The sequence below is a fragment of the Sciurus vulgaris genome (assembly GCF_902686455.1).
Source record: "Sciurus vulgaris genome assembly, chromosome: 7".
NCBI lineage: Eukaryota > Metazoa > Chordata > Mammalia > Rodentia > Sciuridae > Sciurus > Sciurus vulgaris.
The window spans coordinates 127390417-127416357 of record NC_136467.1 but is presented as its reverse complement, the minus strand read 5'-3'; the positions used below and the strand labels follow the sequence as shown (position 1 = coordinate 127416357).

General features: G+C 40.7%; 2 protein-coding genes and 1 pseudogene across 10 annotated transcripts in view; 2 read left to right on the top strand and 1 right to left on the bottom strand.

Moving 5' to 3' along the window:
* The first annotated feature begins 404 nt into the window (after positions 1 to 404).
* On the top strand, positions 405 to 1810 carry LOC306666704 (dnaJ homolog subfamily B member 6). The gene has a single exon (XM_079148934.1). It carries the CDS (start codon positions 449 to 451, stop codon positions 1172 to 1174), a length of 726 nt encoding a protein of 241 aa, XP_079005060.1. The 5' UTR covers positions 405 to 448; the 3' UTR covers positions 1175 to 1810.
* A 4114-nt stretch (positions 1811 to 5924) lies between these two features.
* LOC306666723 (uncharacterized protein ZNRD1-AS1) overlaps positions 5925 to 25941 on the bottom strand; it is a 31225-nt gene continuing 11208 nt past the window's right edge. For 2 of the 8 annotated variants that reach the window (XR_013765367.1, XR_013765371.1), the window contains one exon: positions 6000 to 7287. The gene's annotated coding sequence lies outside the window, so the exon portion shown is untranslated. The other 6 variants (XR_013765368.1, XR_013765372.1, XR_013765369.1 and 3 more) reach the window with 4 other exon arrangements.
* LOC306666710 (microsomal glutathione S-transferase 1-like) lies at positions 13360 to 22438 on the top strand (annotated as a pseudogene). The gene is made up of 2 exons (XR_013766719.1): positions 13360 to 21911; positions 22386 to 22438. The product of XR_013766719.1 is annotated as a microsomal glutathione S-transferase 1-like (transcript).

The following is a 25941-nucleotide window of genomic DNA, read 5'->3' as shown; positions in this document are numbered from 1 at the left end:
TATTCGCCATCTCCTAGGAAGAGAGATGTTGGCTGAATGCACCACCTATAGGTATTATACTGTCTAAGAGGAAAATGAGGCCTTTGGTTTTTCTGAATGATCATACAATCTTGCAGTTGGAGTTGGTCTGTTGTAGGTAAAGTATATGGAAGAGATTTTATACAGGCATTTATGCAGTTGCATAGATGGCATGATAAGGAGTCTAAATAGTCAGAAACTAAATTGAAGGTGCAAAAGGGCACTGTCTCTCATGTGCAAGGATAGTAGGACACCAGAAGAAAGGATTAAAAAAATATTTAAGGCTAGATACCCAAGGGCTGTGTCGCATGGTCTTCATCTATTTGTGTCCGGAATGCCATGGAGAGACCTGGGGTTACGCTTACATTTGCAACTTAGGTTTTGCACAACAGTGTTGTCACAGGGACTTGTTCCAACAATCTGTTAAAACATGGTGGATTACTATGAAGTTCTAGGCGTGCAGAGACACGCCTCTCCCGAGGATATCAAAAAGGCATATCGGAAACTGGCACTAAAATGGCATCCAGACAAAAATCCTGAGAATAAAGAAGAAGCAGAGAGAAAATTCAAACAAGTAGCTGAGGCGTATGAGGTGTTATCAGATGCTAAAAAACGGGACATCTATGACAAGTATGGCAAAGAAGGCTTAAATGGTGGAGGTGGAGGTGGAAGTCATTTTGACAGTCCTTTTGAGTTTGGCTTCACGTTCCGGAACCCAGATGATGTCTTCAGGGAATTTTTTGGTGGAAGGGACCCGTTTTCGTTCGACTTCTTTGAAGACCCATTTGAAGACTTTTTTGGGAACCGAAGGGGTCCCCGAGGAAGCAGAAACCGAGGTGCAGGCTCATTTTTCTCTGCTTTCAGTGGATTTCCATCATTTGGAGGTGGATTTTCTTCATTTGATACAGGATTTACTTCATTTGGGTCACTAGGTCACGGTGGCCTTACTTCATTCTCTTCTACATCATTTGGCGGCAGCGGGATGGGTAACTTCAAATCTATATCAACTTCTACCAAAATAGTAAATGGCAGAAAAATCACTACAAAAAGAATTGTCGAGAATGGTCAAGAAAGAGTAGAAGTTGAAGAAGACGGCCAGTTAAAGTCCTTAACAATAAATGGTAAGGAGCAGCTGCTACGCTTGGATAACAAGTAATTCAACGCACGCATTTAACAGAAATGTTAAAGTATAACAAGCACCATTTGAGGATTAACAGGAACATTTTTTTGAGGATTTCAGACGAACTCGACTTTCAGTATAATTGTACCTAATCTAAAGTATTTATAAACAGCTCATCGGAGCCCCTATTTGTCATAGACTTTTGAGTTTATTGTTGGGACCACACAATAGGACCATTTTTTTTTTTGTCTTTAAAATTGTTGTAATCTCTGTATGCACTTTGCTTTTTTATTAAACGTAATCCAAGGTGAGCCTTGACTTTGAGTAGTGCTAGGACAAGATTGTATTCTAACACCAGCATGGATCTGCTTTCCATTGTGTTTGACATGTGAGCCAAGTAGTGTCAGCCTGCTGTGAGCTAACATTGCCAGGATGAATCTCCTGTAGAAATAATTTGTTCCCCCCCCCCCCCAGTATTTAGTAATGAAAGATATTAATGCATTAATGGTAATACATTTCTGGTTTAATATAAACTTAAGGATGTTTTCTAGTTGTGCATGAATGCTGGCAACTTAGTAAAGTTTTGACAATTGTTTAAATATGTAATGTTAAGCTTAGGTTTAAAAAAGCTGGTAAACTGGGTCTTTGTCATTTGCTTTTAAAAAAAAAATAAATAAATAAATGTGAATGTGTTTGGTGCATTTTTTCCTGAAAAAAAAAAAAAAAAAAAATTTAAATCCTTTAAACCCAGTGCTGGCAGTCCCAGAACAGTTTCTCAGCCTGGTCTTAGGCAGCCACAGATCATCTTTCTATGGGTTAAGAACATTTCCCCCTCAAGGACTGGACCCGGAATCATAGGGAATAAGAGATGATGAAGTTCAATTAAATGCTACTTCCTGCAGATTAAGGGGATAGGCCTATAAGATAGATATCTCCAATCCTTGTTGTATGTCAGTGAAATGCTTCAGATTATAAGTGAGGTCTATCCAGGGGGCCATGGTAATTGTCTGGTTTAGTAGAAATAGGCTGTAAAGCCATCTGGGAGGCAGATGCCCTATGAACAAAATAAGAAGACATATGTATTGGACAAAGATTGATACAATAGACACAGCACCATCTAAATATACCAATGATATGATAATGACTATAGATATCAGCAGTTTCTTCCACCAGGAAGTGTCAGAAAACCATGAGCTAAAAAGTTGATCCCAGGACAAAAAAGGCTAGGATATAGCATCTATTTGAAAATGTAAATCTTTAAGGATTTTAGTTACATTGTCATAGTGGTCAGGAATGTAAACACAACACTTAGTCTGGATAATGGCATAAATGCCACCCTGAGCTGTAGTGTGAACATCCAAAGCCATCTTTTTTTGTAATAGTGTCACCTCCATGTTAAGAAAAAAAATCTGAGTTGTTCTTTCATATCCTCCAGTCTTACTGTTGTTGGAGCTGATACAAGTGTACATCTGAAGTTACACTAAAAGAATGATTGACTTTCCTTTTAAATGCCCAGATATGCTTATGCTTTGGTTATAATTTTCTTTCCTGGTACTTAAGACCAAGTTGGCCAAAATTGACCTTGTTTCTATCTATGGTTAAGAGCTTAGTTTCCTTAGGGGTCATTCTTGGGAACTTGGGAGAAGTCTCTTGGCTCCTTTAAGCTTTATCCTACCAGTTGAGCTACCTTTCCAGGCTGGGTCAGGGTCTTGCTTCCCTTGGATGTATTAGGGACAGATTCCTTTACAACGCCCCTCCTCTTTGCAGGATGTGCAATGGTTTGCTTCCTGTTCTCTAGGGCTTCATTGATCCCCCTGGATCAGGAGGTCATGTGGACCAGAGTTGAAAAGCCCTTAAGTCTCCTCAATCCCTGGGCTCAAGCTGACCTTAGAGGGGAAGAGCCAAATATTGGCTATTTCTTTCTTGACCTTTCATTTCCTTAATTTTTCTTCCCAAGTTTTGGTTTTAAACATCTAGCAAGTCAGTATCACCAGTTTTAAAGTAGGAGTACTGGATTTTACAGTTATCTACCCCTTCCATTTAACTGAGGTCAGTATTAGTATTGAAAATCAGCTTTATATCTTGTCTAATAGTTGATGGTTTATTATCTTAAATTAACTTAGGTTGTAATATTAGAAGTTGTACTTCTGCAAGGCACTAATAGACAATGGTTATAAAGTTTACAATGAAAATACAAAATGAACTTAACAACTGTAAAAACATATTTAGTTTGCATAATAGCTATGAACAAATAAATACAATTTTTATAATCCAAACCTTTAACTTCAAACTTTAGTTTGAAGAACAACAGCTTGGTAAAATGTTCTTTTAAGCCTTATGTTTTAAAGATTCGTATACCTGGAAGATATGAATACATCTAGTATACTAAGAAGCCAGGAACAGTACCACAATTATATTGATGTTCTTATATTAACCAAGTTTAGCTTTTAAAGAAAAATTAATAATCTGTTAGTGTAGTGTAGTACTCTAAAATGACAGTTGTTTGTTTAACCAGAGTTGTACAAATGTTAATCTCTTTAAGAGTAATATCCTCAAATAAGAAAACTCAACAGACGCAAGAAATTGTCTTGATAGATAAGAGCAGACTAATGTCTTAAGAAGCCCTTATTACTCTAACACATAGAGAATGAAATGCTGGCTCATATCAGTACATTAATATTTGACCCTAAAAAACTTAAATAACTTTAACTGATTGTACTAATTATATGCAACTTAATCGCCCACAAACTTTTTGAGATCTACCCTCCACAAACCTTGTGTAATTTACTTAGATGTTCTACAACTTGTTTACATCCTTAGTTTTCCCTCTTTTTCATTTTGGACTTTTGCACAATATTACTTTACCAGAAAAACACCCTCTCCATCTAAAACTGTTTCTTTCACCTTCTAATTTTTCATACCAAAATATATTTCCATAGCTATAACTTTCTTTTATCTTTTTCAGTTTCAGACCCCTTTCTCAAATTTATATTCTGAAACAATCCTTATGAATGTTTTCTATGTATTTAATTTATACAACAAATTTCATTCTGGGAGAGGGATCAGACAATCTAGAATACACAAAAATTGTGCCTTAGTCTTTATCAGAGATTGCACTCAAGGGGTTGGAGCACAGGATATTTTGACCCTGACCTGTCTCCCTTATCATTATCATAATGTCATCAACTTTAATGAGTTTTCCATGGTCATATGTACCCAGTCTCCTTTTGGGCCTTTTTTCTTATACTAGGCATATTGATATCAGTGAAGGAGGCCCCAGTGAAGTGATCTGTAGCTACCTGGGGCCAGGCTGAGAAACAGTGCTGGGACTGCCAGCATTGGATTAAAAGAATTTTAACTGTGTTGTAACCCTTTCTTTTGGTCTCCTATTATCCTTGCATGTCTTCTGGTACCTTCAACTTAGTTCCTGACTGTTCAGACTCCTTATCATATAACTTTATAAATATCTATACATAACAGAATCTTCTATATACCTACCTCTGACAGATTAACTCTAACTGTAAGATTGCATAATTATCCAGAAAACTATTTAAAGACCATCTTGTGTGACAGCAAAACGTCTTTTACTTAGACAGGTCCATACCTCTAGATGGCCCATTTGGCTAAGACTTTCCCCACCCCCAGACACTATCAGTAAGGTTAATATAGTATGGCCTATGTCTTAAAGAGCCAGTAACATATGAAAAACAGATAAGAGCAGATCACCAAAACCAGGTCTGACAGATGGGAACCTTTAAAACAGACAAACCTGCACATACAAATTTTTCCATAGTTTGGATAGTGAAGGATACAGGGCAGGTGGAGGAGTGTGAGTCAGTGCAGCTGGCTCAGATTCTCCCTCATTATTGGCATCATTCTTAGAGTCAGAAGTCCTTGAGTGTTGGCTTTTAGGAAGCCTAAGATTTGAGTCAGAATATTGAAGGCTTCTTGGATCCAACTAAAACAACAGTATTTTATCACCTTTTGAGTTTTTGTTTTTTTAATCCTTGTATGTAGAAAAATATATGAAAGGAGAATTTTAACCCTTAATAATCTTGCTTTTAGTGAAGACCCAGAAACAAAGCAATTTTCAACTATCTTTCCATTGGCCAATAATTTAAAAAAAATTATAAATGTTTATCCCATTTATGTTAAATCTGATTTACCCATTTTTAACTTAGGTTACCCATGAAAACCAAGTTTAGTTAACATTTTAAGTCATCCTTTTCTGTGAAAGAAAAATTCTAGAAGCAATGAACATTATACTTTAAATGTTTTATAAAAATTGACACCATTCATTGGTTAATCACCTGGGGAAAAATGTGTGGCTTAGTAATTTCAAAGATGATTTAAAATTTTTATCTCTTTAACCATTTTAAGTCATGTGAACTGAAAGGTATTTGAATCCATTCTTGTAATTTTATGAGCAATCTTCATCTATAGGCCAATTTTTGGTATCATATACATGATATATAGACGCAAGCACAATGTAGACACAGCATATAATACACAGGTATGTACACACATACATGAAAATCAGCAGAAAACAAAGATTTTATAGCTTTTTGCCAGGTATGACTTCTATAGGTAGGATACAAGAGCTATAAGAGTTTATTATAATAAAGACTGTCAGATTTAGCCCTTTAGAAATTAAAATAGTGTCTGTGAAGTTGGGAACATTAGGAATAGTCTTGTTAGTCATGGTAGATGCAGAAGTCAAAGGTTCAGGGGACCTTTTGTCCTTTGTGGAGGCAGATTTACTCCCACCACTACCACCATTTATTTTTCTTCAAAGGAGAAGATCTCTTTCTTTTTCTAGTGTATTGGAGAGTTAATCCTTGAACAGCTGGCCTCTGAATAAAGACAGCAGAAAGAAAAACAGAGGGCAATAAACTTCAGTTAGATAAAACAAGACTAATTGGTTCAGGAGAAAGGGTGAATTCATTATTTTTAAAAAATGAGATCAGAAAAAGACAAAAACTGAAAAAAATGACAGGGCCATAATTACTCTAGAAAGGGAGTGCACAGAACAACATTATCAGACCAGAGTGTACTTTTGGATCAGATTAGAGTCAGCTTAGATATTTGAAGAATGTAGGGACCTATGAAGTCCTCAGAAAAAGTTTTTAAGAAAAAAAAAAACTTACACATTTGGGATTTTTCCATTTTTCTTCCCTGTGTCCATCTGGAGAGAAGAGAAAACCATTCAGGGAAGAACTTATTGAAAGAACAGAATTCTAGAATACAAGAAGAGAGAAAACAGTCTTGTACATCCCACAGCAGCTTGGATTTAAAGTGACACTTTATCCCCCCATGTTCTGCCCAGTGTCAGTGTTGCAAGACAGATAAGGAGCGCAGTCACACAAAATGCCGGCCGGCCTGGCTGCATCCCTGAAGGAACTTAGGTGCTTCTTGGTTAAAGGCGTACCATACTGGTATAAACCCTGGGCCTGGTCAGAGGTTCTGTTACAGGATGTGAATTGCCATTATGCCATACAAAGTCATCATGGAATTGCAGGTTAGGCCTCACTTGGATTCCATAGCACACCCCTGGAGCCACATATAGTTTCACACTCACTAGCACATGTATTCAGGAATTTATACATCACTTCGAAGAATTCTAACATTGCTTTCCTTGTTTCCCACCTTTCCTGGGAGCTCGGCCTGTACAAATGCTGTTTTTCTTCCCCCAGCCCTCCTTTAGAGCTGCAGTTTCCACTCCAAACTGCTGAACTGCTGAACTGTTGTGGCGCACACTAAGCTGCTGCCTTAAACCCTTCCTTTCTTTAGAGCGGCAGTTTCCACTCCAAACCATCATGGAGCTTACTTGTGCTGCTCTGAGAGTTGCTCAGACTCTCCTTCTACCAATAGGGATAGCACTGACTCTGGTCCCAGGACCTAACTTATCCTGTAGCTGATGGTTCCTGATGAGTTCGTCTGTTCCTCCTGAGTCTGCTTAGGGCTCAGCCATTCTTGGGAGGCTGGAGTGTCAGCTGAAGGGAACCTGGAAAACCGTCAGGTAGCCAGCTCTCTGATCCGTCTTGGTGCTCTCTCCCTCCAGTTGGGTCAAGCCACCTGAAGCAGCAGCTTCAATGGGTGAGCATGCTGGGGCCTCCAAGAAATCACACACAGGAAGAGACCAAGCACCACTGGAGGGTTGGAGAACTCAGGTTGATTTATGCTAGTGAACCCAGATAAGATAATGCTCTGAAGTTCTGGGCCCCGAGATGAGGTTACGTGGGGCTTTTATAGGAAATGTGACATCATTTCTTAACCATTATAACATTGGTGGGTTTTAAGTCTTGGCCTATGTGACCAAAGACCATGGACAAGGAGTTTATAATAAGTAGTTCACAGATGTAGAACAAAAACAGTAAAACACTTCTGAGTGTTATTGCAGGCAGTAGTTAACTCAAGATAACCTGAGTTTACCTCCCTAAGGGCTACATTTATAATAACAAAGCCTATAAGGTTATAGTTTAGACAGCAATTAATTGGCCTAGCAATTAAGTGTTGTAGCTACATTTCTATGGCATTCAGAAAGTTACAAAGTGTAAGAAGAAATGACTCTTTTACAGGCATCTGTTGAATCTCTGGCCTCAAAAGCCTAGCACAGGGATGTTTACATTTCAAGAGGGAGTAGTCAGACTCCTAGAGACAGTTATTTATAATCAATCAGTAGGGAACCAAGGTTAATTAGGCTGACAGCAAAGAAGGGCAGTTAACCCTTTCCTCAGGCACTGATTCTTTATCATAATTTTCTTATAATTTCATTTTATAATTGGGTCAGTTTTCCATCACAATTCCTTATTATGGACTCTAAATTTGCCCCACCCCCAACTGGGGATAGAACTCAGGGGCACACCTATCACTAAGCTATATTTCCATCCCTCTTTAGTTTTTATTTTGAGACAGGGTCTCACTAAATTGCCCAGGCTGGCCTCCAATTTGTGATCCTCCTGCCTCAGCCTCGCAAGTCACTGGGATTACAGAGGCACAACACCATGCCAAGCTAATCATTTTAAATGAAAGGAATTTAGCAAAAATGCTGACAGGAGCTCTATTCTAATATCCCCAAGTCTGCCAAAATCTGGACCCACTGTTGTGAGCAAGTTATGCCATTAACATAGACCAAATATGTTTGTGTCTTTCCACGATGTCAGAATCCATTGAATAATGAATAAGATAGGATAGTTCAAGGGTCCCAATTAAGGCTTTTTTAAATGTAAAGGCCACTTGAAGAAGTAAACATGTAGAAACGTCGAAAAATTCCAGCCAACTCCTGGTGATGGGAAAAAGGAGGTGGGACAGAAGGCTATAGACTAAAGGGCTAACCAATAGCCTTAATACTTTCCCACTGCCTGCTTAGCATAGATTTTGATCAGTGCCCCTAACCAGAAGTTATATAGGCCCCAAGACTAGACATTTAAGTGATAACCTACTATCAGGTCTCCTCTCACTTCCAGGAGTTCTCTTTTAATTTAAATGAATCCTGCTTCTTTCACTCTTGCCTTCCATTGTTGTCTATGGATTTCATTCTTCAAATTTGCAATAAAAGAACTAGGAAAGAAATTGTCCTTGAGCTGCTAGGGTCTTCCATCGAGAACTGCAACACTGCTGGATAGTAATGGAGAAGAATCTGGCTTTGTTGGCTGCGACCTACAGCTAACACCAGCAGACAATCCCTGCTGTGATTAGTTGCTAACACTGAAATGGGCTTTTTTGGCTGCAGAGGCCTGCAATTTTTGCAGATTCTACACACCAGCAAAGAATCTAGTTTCATCTCAAACTCTAGTTTTAGTAACAATAAGTCACAAGTTACACCATTTTCAGCAGTTGCATTTTACTGAATACTTTTGGGTCACCTAAAATTCAAAAGCTGGACAATCACAGGTCCTTCTTTCCCAATCTTAATTACTAATATCTGCAACACTCAAGTCACCCATCACACTTTGCACAATGATATACATACATGGGTTACAGAAAGTTTAGTAAGGGGTTAAGCAGCTTGAACTGAGAACAAAAGGCTGAAAGAAGATGCAGATGCGAAAGTCATTGCAAGAAGTCAGAAAAAATTATTCACCAGCAGAAGAACTTGTTCAGGATGCTGAGTTGTCAAAGCACAGATCTTATGCTAGGTCATGGTCCTGATGGATGACAGTTTCAGAGAGTCAGTTTGAAGCATCAGCTTGAGGTGTCAGTTTGGAGTGGGCTGTGTGTGGTCATCACAGGCATGAGAAACTGCTGAGCTGAAGCTGGTGACAGAAGAGTAGAGGTTCATCATTGTGGCAATGTTCCTGAACAAGTCTCCTGATGAGAGACTAGGTGATGGTGTTAGGGTGCCTCTGTGTCCAGTCTTGGGGTGCTGCTCCTTTTATGGGTCTTAGGTGAGGGAGTTGCTTTATTTGGTGGTCTGGTATGTTTGATAAGTTCATTGACCTGTTTTTTCTGAAATGAGTTTGACACATCCATGCACCCATGTACTTCTGACTTAATCTAATAAGTTCACAGATGGTCATTTTATTTACACAGTAAATTATTCATCAGTTTGTAGCTTACTAGGCAGATGATGTTGTACAAGGCAGATGATGGTTGTTTATTTGTACAAACAAGGTATAGGTATATGTCAGCACTTATGCTCAAAAAAGTAGCTCATGGCAAACTACTGTTTTATAAAGTGTAGTAACTCAAGATTAGGCAAGCTTGAAATCCACAGTTCTACACATCATGGAGTAACTCAGAGCAGGGTGTAGCCTGCTGTTGGTATTAACCAAAGCAGAAAGCAATTACCTCTGATTCTTTCCTTGAGTTTCATTAACTGCCTTATATCACAGAAAGAAAGACTAAAACCTGTCAACACCTCTGAACAGACTTTTGTCACACACCACTATCATCTATTTTGGTCACATTCAATGTTCCAAAGAGAATCATTTATAAACCATTGTCTGTGGCCACTGTATGCTCTCCCAGCCCACTGAATTCTTCTAAAAATCATTTACTATCCCCTAAAAATCTGTATTTTCCTCCTCCCCCATGGCAGAGGATAGATACATAAGTTTTTGAATTAAACTTTGTACCTGTACCCAAATGTGTTAATAAATTTGCTAATTCATTTCAGTGAAACTTGGAGAGTCAAGGGCCTTTCCTTTCATCTCTACATTAAACTACATTTTGTTTGTCTGTTTGTTGGTGGTGCTGAGGATTGAACCCAGGGTCCCCAAAATGCTAGGCAAGTGCTCTACCACTGAACTACATCCCTGGTCTTTAAACTACAACTTAACTTAGGGACTTTCTAGGCAATTTGGGCTTTCTCTGAAACCAATTTGGAGTTCTTCCTTGAACTGTTTATTTTGTGTTTTCTGGGGCTTTTTAGCCAATTCAGGGTTTCTCTGAAATCAACTCTAAAGTAAACTCCTTATTTACTCACTTGTAGTATATAGTATACTATTTCTCCTGAACACAAACTCAAACTGTTAGGGTAGCTGGTGCAAATATCCATGAGAGACACAGCTGAGTCAAGCAGAGAATATTTGCCAGGCTGCCCTTACTGCAGAAACCTGGGAGAGGGTCCATGGTCATTGCCTGCTGGCAATCCTTTCACAGGGATCTGAGTCATCTTGACCATGCCCTGTTCTCCCTGGCCAATATCCATGATAGGGCGTTTCTGCCTCTTGCCGTTGCTGACCGCCTTGCCCATCACAGAACTTGACTCTCAACAGCCTTCCCTATCTACTGGCAGTGAGTTCTCAGAACTCCTCTATGGTGGCCCTGAGTTCTCTCTCTCCCTCAAAATCCTGATGCTGGGACAGAGCCTCCTTTGGTTTTTGCAGAGGACCTGTCAGGGACAGTGATGACACTCACTGATGGTCTGCTCCTACTTGGGAAGTCAGAGAGGTTGTGGGGACACTCCTTCCTCTCCTGCTTCCCTTCTCTGGGCTCCTGAGAACTCTTTGCCATGAGCTCTGCCCAATCCAAGATTCCCTGCAATTCCCCACTTCGCTGTCTCCTCAAATAACTTTGGCCTCTCCATTTGACTCCAGATCTCAAATCTTGCAAGTTCACTTTCTATTGTAACACAGGGTGGCCCCAATACAAATTAGATAATGAAATGCCCTATGTTCAAATCTTCTCTTTTCTTCACTCTCACGCTTTTGTGTCAATCCTGCTCCCCTGTGCAGGTCCTCCTAGCTTGCTCTCCCTTAACCCTTCCACTTCCCAATCCTAACGATTTTCCCTCTTTCCACCCACAAGATCACTTTTCACTTCCTTGACCTCCAGCCCATGCTTCTTTGTGGCCTTGCCCAGTCACACCTCCATCACCTCACTCGGACATACCTTCACTAAATAGGGACCAGTCTTCTCTGTCTGGGCCCCGTCCTTTACCCCTTTCCCTTCTCTTGACCTCAACACCACATCTTCTACTCCCACTTCTCCTCCTCCTCCTTTCTCCCTTCCTCATACCTGCTCTTATGGGCCCCACCCAGTGGCTTCAACAGCCCACCTCCTACCATGGCAGGAGGTAACTGGAGCCGAAGGCATCATACATGTTCATGTTCCTGTCTCACCCACTGACCTCTCTCAGATTGAGAAATGTTTAGGTTCCTATTCTACTGATCCTGATTCCTATACTAAAGAATTCCAATACCTTACCCAGTCCTACGATCTGACATGGCACAATATCTATAATCATTCTCTCTTCTACCCTCCTCCCAGAGGAGACAGAGGGATTTGGGGCTGCTGACCAACCATATGCAGATGAGAGACACAGAGTCAATCCTGCTCTTCCCGTTGGAGCTACTGCAGTTCCCTCAGAAGAGCCTAACTGGGATTATCAAACCAATGGGGCCACACACTAAGAAACCAGATGATTGTTTACTGGCAGGTCTCAAAAAGGCCACGTAGAAAGTGGTTAATTTGACAAGCTTAGGAAAATTACCCAAGAAACTAATGAGAATCCAGCCCAATTTCTTTCTCATCTTATAGAAGCTCTTCAATGCTATATTAAAGTAGACCCACAATCCCCAGATGGTACTGTCATTCTAATGACTCATTTTATTTACCAATCTGTCCTGGACATTTGGAAAAAAAACTTAAGAGCTTAGAGGAAGGCTCCCAAACCCCCAAATCAACCATTCTTTTTTTTCCCCCCCCTGGGTACGAGGGCTTGAACTTAGGGGCACTTGGCCACTGAACCACATCCCCAGACCTATTTTGTATTTATTCTCCCCCCCCGCCCCCCTTTTTGTAGTGCTGGGAATTGAACCCAGGCCCTTGAGCTTGCTAGGCAAGCACTCTGCAAATTGAGCTATATCCCCAGCCCTGTATTTTATTTAGAGACAGGGTGTCATTGAGTTGCTCAGTGCCTTGCTCTTGCTGAGGCTAGCTTTGAACTCATGATCCTCTTGTCTCAGCCCTCCCCAGTCCCTGCAATTACAGGGGTGTGCCTGGCTTCATCAGCCATTCTTAATGATGCCTTTAAGGTTTTAATTATAAAGAAGAACAACAAAAAATAAAGAGAAAAGGGAATAAAGCTAAATTTCAACTTTGGGGCACAGGCCCTGAAAGGTAAACCCAAGGGTACAACTTCCAACTAAGGCACTACAAGACACTGGGCCTTGCATGCACTAATCCCTGGCTGCCACCCAACCCTTGCCCTAAATGCAAAAGGGACAGACATTGGGGAAATAATTGTCCCTTCACCCAAAGAAGTGTTTGGCCAAACCTTCCCTTTTCATCCTCCCTAACTAACCTCGTAGGGCTGGCCTCTGAGGATTGAAGGTGCCCAGGACACTCTGCCCCAATGATCATCACCCACTGGGTGATGCCAGGGTAAATGCCACTGTTGAAGGTAGGCCAATCTCTTTACTCATTGATACAGGAGCAGCTTTTAAAGATTGCCCAAATTCTGGCAACCAACTTGGCCTTCCAAACCCTCTATAGTCAGGGTAGAGGGAATAACTTCACTGAGAGGACTCCTTCCAGTTCATCCAATAGTTCCCAACCCATACACTCTATTGTATCTCATCCCTAACGACACCTCTTACTTTACAATCTTAGAGATACCTTTTTCTCTATCCCCACAGACATCCCAACTCACAAGATATCTCTGCCTTTACATGAACTGACCCAGATACTCATTCCTAACAGCTCACCTGGACAGTCTTCCCCGAGGAATTTCGAGACATCCATTTCTCTGGCCAAGCACTCACTAAGGATCTCTGGCCAAGCACTCACTAAGGATCTCTCTTCTATTTCCCTCACCTAGTCTTCTCCTATAATATATGATCTCCTTCTCTGCAGTTCCACCTTTCAGGACTCTCAAAATCACACCATTACCCCTCCTTAACCTTCCTGGGGAAGAAAGGGTATTATGTTTCTCCAGCAAAAGCACAAATATCTAAAAACCTCTGTCATCTACCTTGGGGTCCATCTCACGTCTCACAGGGAGAAATCACCACCCACCACAATCAGCTATTTCCCATCTACCCATTCCCACCACAAGGCAGACATACTCTCCTGCCTGGGTATTGCCAGTTTTCTCGGACTTCGGTTCCCAATTTTGGCCTGCTGGCCAAACCTTTATATGAGGCAGCAAAGGGAGATCCTGAAGAGCCCTTCAATCCTTCTAAATCCATCTCTGCCCCACTTGAAGCCCTAAAGAAAGTCCTCCTTACCACACCTGTACTTAGTCTCCCAATCTCTCCTAACCTTTCTTCTATAGAGAAACAGGACTTAGTCCTGGGTATTTTGGGACAACAGAAGGAAGCCTCCTTTGCCCCATGGCATATCTCTCCAAACAATTGACCCTACTACCAGGGGCTGGGTTCCCTGTCTCTGCACTCTTGAGGCTGCTGCTCTCTTAGCCTAAGAGAGCAAGAAAACTCACCTTCAGACAACACACCACCATTCTCTCCCTCATCACCTTCTGACCTCCTGATCCACAGGGCTCTTCAGTGTATGGCCCTCTTCCACATTCTACTCCTTCAGGTCTCCTTCATTGACCCTACACTGTCCTTACGCTCTTAAACCCCGCTACCCTTCTTCCTAATCCTCAACTACCAGTTAGACATTCATGCTGGTTAGTCCTGGATGAATTTCCCCCTCATTCCTCCCACATATAGGAAGGACCCCTACTTGACCCTGACCTCATTGATGGGAGATCCTTCGTCCATCAAACAGCAGGTTATGTTATTGTTTCCTTCACTGACATCACAGAGTAACAATCTCTTTCCCTGGGCACATCTTCCCAAAAAGGTGAACTTATAGCCCTCACCCCAGTCTTACAATTGGCAAAAGGAAAATCCATCAACATTTACACTGATTTGAAGTATGCCTTTCACATTCTCCTATCACATTCTGCTATATGGAAGGAAAGATGCTTCCTATCAACCAAAAACACTCCCATAGTTAATGGGCCACTAATCCTTGAGCTGCTTAAAGTGACTCACCTTCCTCCAAAATAGGGATCATTCACTGTAAAAGTCACCAAACTGACTCCTTTTTTATTACACAAGGGAACAATAAAGGTGATCCAGAAGCCATAGCAGTGGCATTTTCCGATCCACCCAACACCCAACTCCTTCTTACTCCTTTAATTACCCCTCATTACATGCAGGAGGAACACAATTGATACAAACAACAGGGTACCACAACAGAAGGCCCCTGTTAAAGATTAACGGAAAATATGTGCTCCCACAGAAACAGCTGCTCACTATCCTCACTCAGATCCCTAACTCCCTTCATATTGGATTAAAACCTCTCCTCTACCTCTTTTGGCCTCTTTTCTTTCACCCTCAACTACTCCCAACTCTCAGTTAGGTCACTCAAAAATGCTCCCTCACATCACCACAATGTGGCTCCCGACCTTTGCACTTTCCCACCCATCAAGCCTGAGTCCATACTCCTGGAGAGGACTGGCAACTCGATTTTACTTACATGCTCCCACACAAAAAGACCAAATACCTCCTCACTTTAGTCTGTACTTTCTCAGGATGGATAGAACTTTCCCTATGTAGTGATATTTTAGAAATAGTAAGTGTTAGGCCGGCCTGGTGCTTGACCAGAGTATGCTTATCTATCTACCCCTATGCTGGACACCATGGGTGTGGATGAACGGGCAAGCCAAGGTTAAGCCCAGCTCATAGCTACATAACTAGGACACCAATGGGTGTAACCATCGGGTGGGAACCCACAACCAGAACTTATACACTGAACTGAACCCCAAAGCCTTTGGAGCAGCAGAACCAGAGCAGAACTGGACACCAGAGAGAACGCCTGATGTTGTGCTCCCCTATGATCCCCACCATGGCCAAGGAGGAACCCAACTATAGCTCCTCGACTAAAACACCCATGGTAAGTGTGTTGTGGGTTCAGCACTAGGAGAAATAGGTTAGGCTTAGAATAGGTTTGAAGTGATGTGTGATACTCTTTGTGATGCATAATAAAATTAGTTAAACTCCCCAACCGTCTCCGAGTCAGTAAGATGCTCTCAAAACTTGGCATAGTTGGCAGGATTGGGCAGGATTTATGATTGATTTAGTTTTCAAATTCTTCAAGATTTTCAAATTTTCAAATTCAAATTCACTAAAATTTTCAATCTTGAAAAGGAAGTACAGCAGGGACATAGTAGAAGATCAGGTGTTAAGAGGCCACGGGTTCCAGAGTACTGCCAGGGTCAACCTCCACAAAAGCACAGGCGAAAGGTCCTAAAACCAGGTAGTGGAGGCTAGAGCACAGCCCAGAGAACAGCAGAAGGAGTTCGAATTACCTAAGCCTCTGTGTACAAGGTCCAAGGGTCTAAGAGCGAACGATTAAGAGAACTTACCATTGTGACTCTGGGTGATGCAAGGCTGGGTAATGAAAGAATATATAGACATTGTGAGAAAAGGATAGACATACAAATAAGAAATATCCATAATTGGAGTAATATTAGATGGTTTATACAGAAAATAAGAGATTAGTTGGCTGGGCAATTAAAGCTTAGATATGTTCCATATATGGAGAGTATGGAATAGACTAAAACAGGCCTGTTCTAAAACTAGAAGGGAACTCTGTCCACAATCAAATTGGAGAACACGTGAATAGATAGTGCAAAGAAATACCCTCGTGCAGCAAAGGGGATAACTATAGAAATTCCACTAAATAGTGCAGAAATAGTAGAACCAATTTTGGCCAGGGCAGAGAAAATCTAAGTGCCAGTAATATTATGCAAGGTAATTAATGATGCTGATGAAGACAGGCTGAAAGGGAAAAGGTTAGCTAAACAAATGGTGTCCACAGGATGAAATAACCCGTTTTTGCAGGATTTGATAGAGGGAAATGAAAAACAGAGCTTCCCTTTTAGCACAATGGGCCATACCTCTACCCCAAATAGAATATTAACCCCAGGGGAAAGAACAGAAAGCTTGGTAGAGGCAAGAAACTTGACATGTGCAGAAATACAGCAGTACAGGCAAGATTTCGCACAAAGACAATCTAAGGACGGAGATTTTATTCTGAAACTTTGGAATAAAGGAGGAAATGGTGTGCAATTATCTGTGGAGGAGATGGCTAGCCTATTGGGGATAGTAGAAAACCCACATATATATGACATTAACCACTGTGGTGGTATCCCACCCTGGAGAGGTATTATCCTTATTCAAATGGGTGTCAAAAGCATGGCGCCTACCATTCCCACACATATATTTATCTACATTTGAAAGTCAGTGTTCATGAAACTCCACTGAACAAGCGCCCAAATTATGCAGGAAAATAAGAGTCATTAATATGATATATGGTGACTGTAACACTCTATTATGTTATAGGTTATCCCCAGTTATCATAGGATTATTATTTTGGGAGCTCTGACTAATTTGAGGATGACACTTAGACTCTTTTAGAGGCAGTGGAATACTTTAAACAAGCAAGGGAACTGCAAGGGAAAGAAGCCTATAGCACAGAAACCTAAACCTACAGCAAACTGGAAAAATAATGGTAAATTACCTAGGCTGTCATCTATAGTCAATCAACAATGGCCCCCATGGAAGAGAGTACTTTACAGCCCAGCTGTATTCAGTGTCTGAATAACCTGTATCAATACCCCCCAGACAGGAATGGCCCCGTTGTCCAGGGCCCATGCAAAATCATAATTCCAAAATATAATAAGGCAACCCTACAGGGGAAACCAAATACCAAGATCCAGGATGAATGCCAGAAATCTGACAGGAACCCCACCAAAGGTGGGAGCAACGACCTCCATTCATACCTAGAGGAACATAGATATTCTGCAGACAATAGAAAGTTTGGGAGAAAATAGGCCATATCATGTAGAATATGTGATATGTAATAGTGTAATATGATGTAATATATGTAATGTGTAATAATACACACGATTTACCTTTTTTAGTTGACACCAGTAGCGAAATAACTATTATAACTGATATCCCTCCTATATCTAGAGTGTCGAAATCTATAGATATAATAGGAGTGAATGGTGACAGCACCAAAGGATATTTGGAAACTATTGAGATTTTATTATGGAAGGACAGCCCATTGGAAAGTGAAGCTACCTTTATGCCTGCACCTGCTAATATTCTTGGTATGGATACAATACCTACATTATTTCCTTGGTGGTTACCATGAAAGTGGCCAGCCTAAAGGTACAACCTGTAATGTTACTCCCTATTCCCCCATCTTTTACTAAACAATACCCATTGAAAGGAGGTCATCAAGAAGTTAAGGAAATGACTGATAAATGATTACAGGAAGGAATTATAGCAAGAACACAATCCTTCAATTTTAATAGCCCAATATGGCCAGTCAAAAAATCTAATGGGGGGGCTGGGGTTGTGGCTCAGTGGTAGTATGCTCGCCTAGCATACGTGAGGTCCTGGGTTTGATCCTCAGCACTACATTAAATAAATAAAGGTATTGTGTCCACTTACAACTAAAAAAAAAAAAAAAAATCTAACAGGAAGTATCAGTTTACAGTGGATTATAGGACTATCAACAAATTGTCACCCCAAATGCCAGGTAGCCTACCTGAAGTAGAAGGTATTTTTAACAAGTTTAAACAAATGGCACCTTCTGTTTTCACATCCATTGATCTGTAAGATATGTTCTCTGGTATTTCTTTATACCCTGATTTGAGAGAGAGATAACCACATTTATGTGGGATAATTTATAATACCGTTTACAAGGGTACCCCCATGGATATAAAAATAACCAATTATCGCACATGCAACCCTTTCAGGTATGCTACCATGAGACAAAATTCCAAAGGATGTGTCAATATTATCTTAAGTTGATGATATTTTAATATGTGATGAATCTGAAGATGTGGTAAAACATGCCTTTGATATTGTATCCACCGAATTAACTAATATGGGATGGACTATTAACCCCTAGGAAATAAAAGAATCAGGAATCTCTGTGATATTTCTGGGGGTGGTTTAGTCAGCAGTAGGACTCAAGGTCCCTGAGGGTGCTTTACAAAAAATAGAAGCAATTAAGGCACCCACCAATAAAACAAAGGGTCAGCATCTCATAGGACATTTTGGGTACTGGAGAAATCATGTGACTTATTTACAGCTCATATTGAAACCATTATATGCTGTCACCAGAAAGGCAAAAGACTTTGTGTGGGGACAGGCCCAGGAAGAAGTCTTTAAAACGGCATTGAACTATTTAAAAACTGATGCTCAATTATATGTTCCCTTACCTGGGGATGTTTTAATGTCAGACATTCTTTTCTGTAATGAGTATGATAATTGGGGGGTTTATGCATCATATGGGGGTAGCACAGTGTGACCTGTTTCTATTGTAAATGCTTTCCATACTCAGATAATATTCTCTTTTTGAAAAGACAGCATGGACTTTGTATGTAGCATTATGAACATTCCTACCCAGCATTCAGAACCAATGTCTCAAAGTCTGTACACCTATCTCATTATTGGCATGGATAAAGATGCCTGGGGAGGAATTACAGGGACCACTGATGGAACCTAGGGTCCTGCAGTGGAAATGGTATTTGCAATAATTTCTGGAAGCAAAACCGGTTAAAATCGTTCAGTGTCCTATTAAGTTTTCAGAAGAAATGGCATCCATACCACAGGTGCCTAACCCCATCCCAGATATTAAACAGATCCTTATAGGGAAATGGGGAACCACTGCATAAGAGGACAAGTAAAGCAATGCTTGGTTCACTGACAGGTCCTCTGTATCCACTAATGGGAAGCTGCATTTTAAAGCAGCAGCCTATAGACCCTCTTACAGTTTTTGTTACACATGGGGATGCATACATAGGCTGTAAAACTCAGCTTTACCTAATGAAAAGGTAGACAAATTATCTAAATGTACCGGCTTAATTATATGCAATACCAACACACGGAAATGTGAACAGAAGGGACCAACAAAAATCAGACTGTCATGAACACCATGGACTATAAGCGCACCCATTTCCACAGATGAATTGGTACAATTACGTAAAACACTATAGGACACATCAGTACCCATTCTCTATATCAGTGAATATCTATGTGGAATATAAAGGTTATTTGGCAACAATGTAAATTGGTGTGTAAGGCCTGTATGGACTGCCTGGTGGCACCCTTGTGCTTCTGCTGAAAGACACCATTGACCTATGGTCACTGAGAATATTCAACTTTTTGATACAAATTGACTTTATTGGTCCATTAGCAGCATTTAAGCATTGTATGTATGCACAGTAGTAGACTGCCATTCCAGATTGGGGATGGCAATGGCAATGTCATCTCCCAACCAAACAGCCACCATCTCTACATTGTGGCGATGGATTTCATCATTCGGGATGCCGAGAATAGTAACTTCAGACCAAGGAACATATTGCATGGGCCCACATGTACAACACTTTCCGGAAACCATGGATTTATCGAGTGGGACTTCCACGTCAACTACAACCCTACCGCTGCGGGATATGTAGAGCATTTCAATGGACTGATTAAGACCAAACTGAGGTTGTTAACAGACTATCCATTAGACCATGCTTTGACTATTGCTACCTTTGAACTAATTCCAGACCTAGATATCACAGAACATCCCCTTTTGAAGAAGTTTTTGGGAATGAACTACCTAACACATCCAACATTAATGACCCACCTCTAAAAATCAATGCCTGCTAAATGTTTGGTTCAACACCATAACTCTGACACTATAACATGTCAGGATGCAGTAGCCTACAGGACAGGACACAGTGTAGACAACAGGAGCCAAAAGGAGAGCTATGGCTACAAAGCTCAAAGATTGTCTCCCATGAATTGATGGGTCATGAACTCGATCCACTGAGTCTGGTGGTGACTACACTAACAATTGCAATACCTAGTATTTTGTTGTTAGTATTTGTTACACATTTTATCAACACAGAAAATATAACAATAACACCTTGTCTTGACAAACACTTACCCATTCTCTGGATGAATTATTCGGTCTGTCTCACTGAGACTCTCACTTAAGAATAGATGAGCTTTAGCCAGCCATTGCACTGTGGCAGGCAAAAGTGAAGAGTCTAAGTGCCTGTTACATGCTGATGACAATCCTTTCTGGTATTTCTCCTTTGTCTGTTTTAAAGGTGGGAGACCAGTGACGAAGCAAGTGGTCTGGACCTTGGAATGCTGATAGTGATTATCACTGAAGATACATCGTGTTAGGGCTGGTCTTTCAAGGCGGCCTTGCCACAGGTGCAGGAAAAGGTGAAGTTCAAAGGAAGGTAATTTCGTCACTGACTTCTTATCAGTCTCTCCCCCTTCCCCCGAGATTTTAATTTTCTATAGTTTTTTTTAAGCTTTCAAAATCCAACATTAAGCTCTTTCAAGTTATTTCCAGTGAAATAATTTCCAGTCTTGAAAGGGATGAGGACAGAATTTCCTGTATAATCCCCGATGGCTCCTCCGCACCGCAAAGGGGAAAGTAGAGCTTCCTCTGGTGCCAAATATAAAGATTCAAAAAAGGAAACCCATGGGCAGTGGCTTTGTGGAGAGAGAGGCATCAGAGACTTAGGGGAGGGGCTTGGCAAGGCAGGTCTTTACACGCCAGAAGCTAATTAATAGGAAATTAGCCGGATAGGGGGCGGTGCCTGCCTGCGGCCCTCACTGCGCTCCTCCACGCAGTGTCCCCACGCCCAGCCACCTGCACAGCCTTGCAGACCTCGGCCTCCGCGGAGTCGCTAGCAAAATTGAAAAATGTCTGATCTCACACAGCTGCTGGAAAATGAAATATTCACGGCTTTTGCCTCCTATACGTCGATTGTCCTTTCAAAAATGATATTTATGAGTACTGCAACTGCGTTCTATAGACTAACGAGAAAGGTTTTTTGCTAGCCAGAAGACTGTGAGAGCTTTGGCAAGGGAGAGAATGCCAAGAAGTACCTTGGGATAGATGACAAGTAGAATGTGTACGAAGAGCCCACCTGAATGACCTTGAAAACATTGTTCCATTTGTTGGTATTGGCCTGCTATATTCGTTGAGTGGTCCAGACCTGTCTACGGCTCTCCTGCACTTCAGGCTCTTTGTTGGAGCACAGATCTACCACACAATTGCATATTTGACACCCCTTCCCCAAACAAAGAGAGCTATGGCTTATTTTGTTGGATATGGAGTTACTTTTTCAATGGCCTACAGGTTGCTGAAGACTAGATTGTACCTGTAAAGAAAATCAGGTACCTCCTTGTGCAATTGGTTTTTAAGAATTCTATAGTTCCAGTATATAGTGAAATTTTTCTTACGGCTTCAATTAGGAGGGGAACAGAGAAGTTAGATGTGTGTGGGGGAACCCCATTTTTTTTTTTTTTTTACTTTTTTAAATTTATTTTTATTGTAAACAAATGGGATACATGTTGTTTCTGTTTGTACATGGAGTGACAGCATACCATTTGCATATTCATACATTTACATAGAGTAATGATGTTTGATTCATTCTGTTATTTTTTTCCTTCCCCCCACACCCCTCCCACCTCTCTTTTCCCTCTATACAGTCCCTCCTTCCTCCGTTCTTGCCCCCCTCCCACCCTGCATTATGTGTCATCATCTGCTTATCAGTGAGATCATTCACCTTTTGGATTTTTGAGATTGGCTTATCTCAACATGATATTCTCCAATTTCATCCATTTGCCTGCAAATGCCATAATTTTATTGTTCTTTATAGCTGAGTAATATTCCATTGTGTGTATATATATATATACACACACACATATACACCACAGTTTCTTTAACCATTCATCAATCAAAGGGCATCTAGGTTGGGGGAACCCCATTTTAAAGATTGGCATTGCTAATATCCTTTTATTCTGTTTTGTATTTTTGCTGTAGACATTCAACATAAGTCTTTTGTGATTCTTGTAAATTATGGTTGTTTATAATTTGCAACATTCATCAGCAATTTCGTATTATGAATCTATAAAAAACTTGCCTGTATGCGAAATCTGTATTTCAATACTGCTTGAACACGGCATATGAAATAAAGAATTTAAAGAAAAAAAAAAGAATAGATAATAGACCTGAATTCCTTGAGAATATTGGCCTACCTTCCTTGGCTTACTATCTATTCTTATGCATATTAGCTCTAAAGAGAACAGACAATGGGTTCTACATACCTTGCTCAACTCTTTGGAATAATATTGTTCCTGAGTGTGGGATACCCTTCTGACACTAATAGCATTAAATTCATAATACTCGATACTTCTGATACTAAGGAATATGAAAATGAAGATTCTGGCATGTCATTTATGCCTCTAATACCACCTAAATGGGGACATGCATGTCCATTATACATTAATCTTACAGGTAATGTGCAAAATATTTGGATCATTTACTATGGTTATAAAATACCACTGCCAATGCTAGAGCCTTTTGGGCCAAATATGCCTTTTGCTTTAGCAAAAGTAAGCTGGTTTATGGCAGTGCACGTGAGGAATTTTATAAGGCAACAGCACAGTGGTCACCCATATTCCATTCCATGGCACAAAACTCAACAATACTAATATCTATGATAAGGATCCACATACTGTCATGCAGTGGTACTGGTACAACAAATTACAGCTTCATCTGCTATTTATGTGTATTACTTTCGTAAAATCGTGATTCAATATAAAGTGGTCAGCCTGACTTACGACTCCAATCTTACACAAATAACTATAATTAAATCAAGTACAGATGAAGACGAGATTCTTTATTATAGAAATACCTGGAGCTTAGTAATATCAATTATATCATCCTTTGTGCAGCTAACTTTTCGAACTTACCACATTAAGGTAAAATGGAAATTTGGAATGCATTCAAACATTTTGATGGATTACACAACACTAGTGATCCAGAAAATCTTAGCGCTAGGAACTAATCAATATTGCTTTCCAATCATTCTCATGGACCTGGTACCCCAACCTTACCCAGCTATGCTGGACACCTGTGAAAACCTGGCAGATACATCCCTCTTGATTCCAGCGTTTGCGGACTTGAATATGTTTGTTTTTGTACACTATTCTTGTGTAACTCTTCTATTGTCAATACCTCTGCCATCAATGCTGTGGCAGTCAATTATTGTTTTCCAACCCCACTTAGTAGAGACTATTTAGGTAAAAGTGTGAACAACTAGTTGTATCCCAGTATGAAACCAATTCCCAAGATGAACAGGTTCTATATTAGACAAGGAAGGCCTTCACCTTTGTTGTGACAGGACAATGTTTCCAAGTAACTTCTCTGGTAAGAGTTCTCAGTACTATTACCACCTGTGTAATGATTCATATTGGAACTTGACCGAGAAACATACTGGGGACAAGGTAGACGCTTTTCACAAATGGACCTTCTTCCTTCCTGGTAATTACGGAAAATTTTTCTTGGAATGCCACTCATATGGCATTTTATAGTGCGACTAATGCTTCCAATCTGAGAATACACTGCACCCACCAGAAACCCATGAGGATGCTTGTATAAATTGTTAACGACAACCCAATTTGTGCATTAATGTATCTTGGATGGTTAGTCCCAACATTACTTCGGACAGTAGTAAAAATCTACCCCTTCACTTAGGACATAGGCTGGTGGTGAATTCGATGAATAATTCATCATTAGTTGGTTCTGTAAATGTGGTTTCGCTGCCAAAAGTATCTGCGGATGTGTAGGTCAGTGAAGAAATCAGTGAACAGTTCTTTGAAGTAAAATATGCACCAGAATCTGTAGTTGAAGAGCCCACAGATTGAGGCATAGTGTAATGGGTTGTATTGGTTCCAGTAATATTTGTATTGGTAAATCCACTTGATGAATAAATGCAGGAACTGTAACAGTATTTGGAGGGTCTACAGTGGAAATAATATGGCAGGCTTATCATGTGAGGTGAAAAATCTCTGTGTTGATTTATAACTCTATTCAACCTGCACGTTACAGTTCTGCAACAGGAAAACATAAGGGGCTTGCCTAGAAAACCTGGAGGCAGAATGCTCAGATGTTGGGGGAAGAGTGGGAATGATGAAAAGAGAAAATACCCAGAGTTTCATGGAAATCCATTCATGCATTTGCTCAGAAAACTGTGTTAGGTTGCAGCTTTACTCTGTGTGCATAGGGAAAGCTCAATTCCAGGAACCAGAGCAGAACTGGACATCAGAGAGAACACCTGATGCTGTGCTCCCCTGCGATCACCGCCATGGCCAAGGAGGAACTTGACTAAGACACATCATGGTAAGCATGCTCTGGGTTCAGCACTAGGAAAAAATAGGTTAGGCTTAGAATAGGTTTGAAGTGATGTTTGATACTCTTTGTGATGCACAATAAAATTAGTTAAACTCCCCAACCATCAGTTAAACTCCCCAACCATCTCCTAGTCAATAAAATGCGTACAACACTCTATAAATGAAAATTCAGCCACCATGACTAAAGTTCTTCTGGAAGAATTATTCCCAGATTTGGCCTCCCCTGCTCACTTCAGCCTGACAAATGTCCCTCCTTCATTTCCCAACAGTTAGCATTCGCCCTTAACATTTTCTAGAAGCTACACGTTCCCTATCATTCTCAATCCTCAGGAAAAGTAAAAAGAGCTAATTTTCTCCTTAAATCCCAACTCACTAAACTGTCCCTAGACTTAAGGCAACCCTGGACTGTCCTTCTACCTTTGGCCCTAATGTTTTTGAAAGCCACTCCACGTTCTCCTTCCTTCATTAGCCTTTTTGATCTTATGTATATCTGCCCTTTCCTCCTGGGATTGGTCCCTATTTCCCCAAGTCCTCTCAGAAACTACTTTCCCACTCTTTCTCTAATGAGGCATCTGTTCCATGAATATGCAGACAGGCTTCTATCCCAACCACAACCCTCCTCTTCACCACCTACCTATCACCCTCATCCCGGGGACTGGGGTATCTGAAGAATCTTCATTCTTCTCTATCCCCCAAACGTACAGCTCCATTCCAAGTTCTCCTAATTACACCGATGGCCATCAAAGTTGCCAGAAGATTCTTGTGGTTTCATCTCAGCAAGGTTAAACTGGCCCCTAGCAATGACCTGCCTCCTCTGCCTCCTCCTCCCACTCTAGGTCCTAGGTACTCCTGCAGCTAAAAAAAAAAAAAAAAAAAAAAAAAAAAAAACCCCCTACAATCAGTTTAACAAGGATCTCAGAGGAACTGTTAAGTCCATGCACTCTTGGTATCAATACAAGTCTTTTGTTTATACCCTGCCCATGGAACAATAGTATTTCCCTTGTGCCATATCTTTCCCAGCCCAATTTTAGGCATGGATCTCATCCCTTCACCTACAAGGCACCCTCTCCAACTTCTTTCCAAAAGAAATCTCTCATTTCTCTTTTTCTCTCC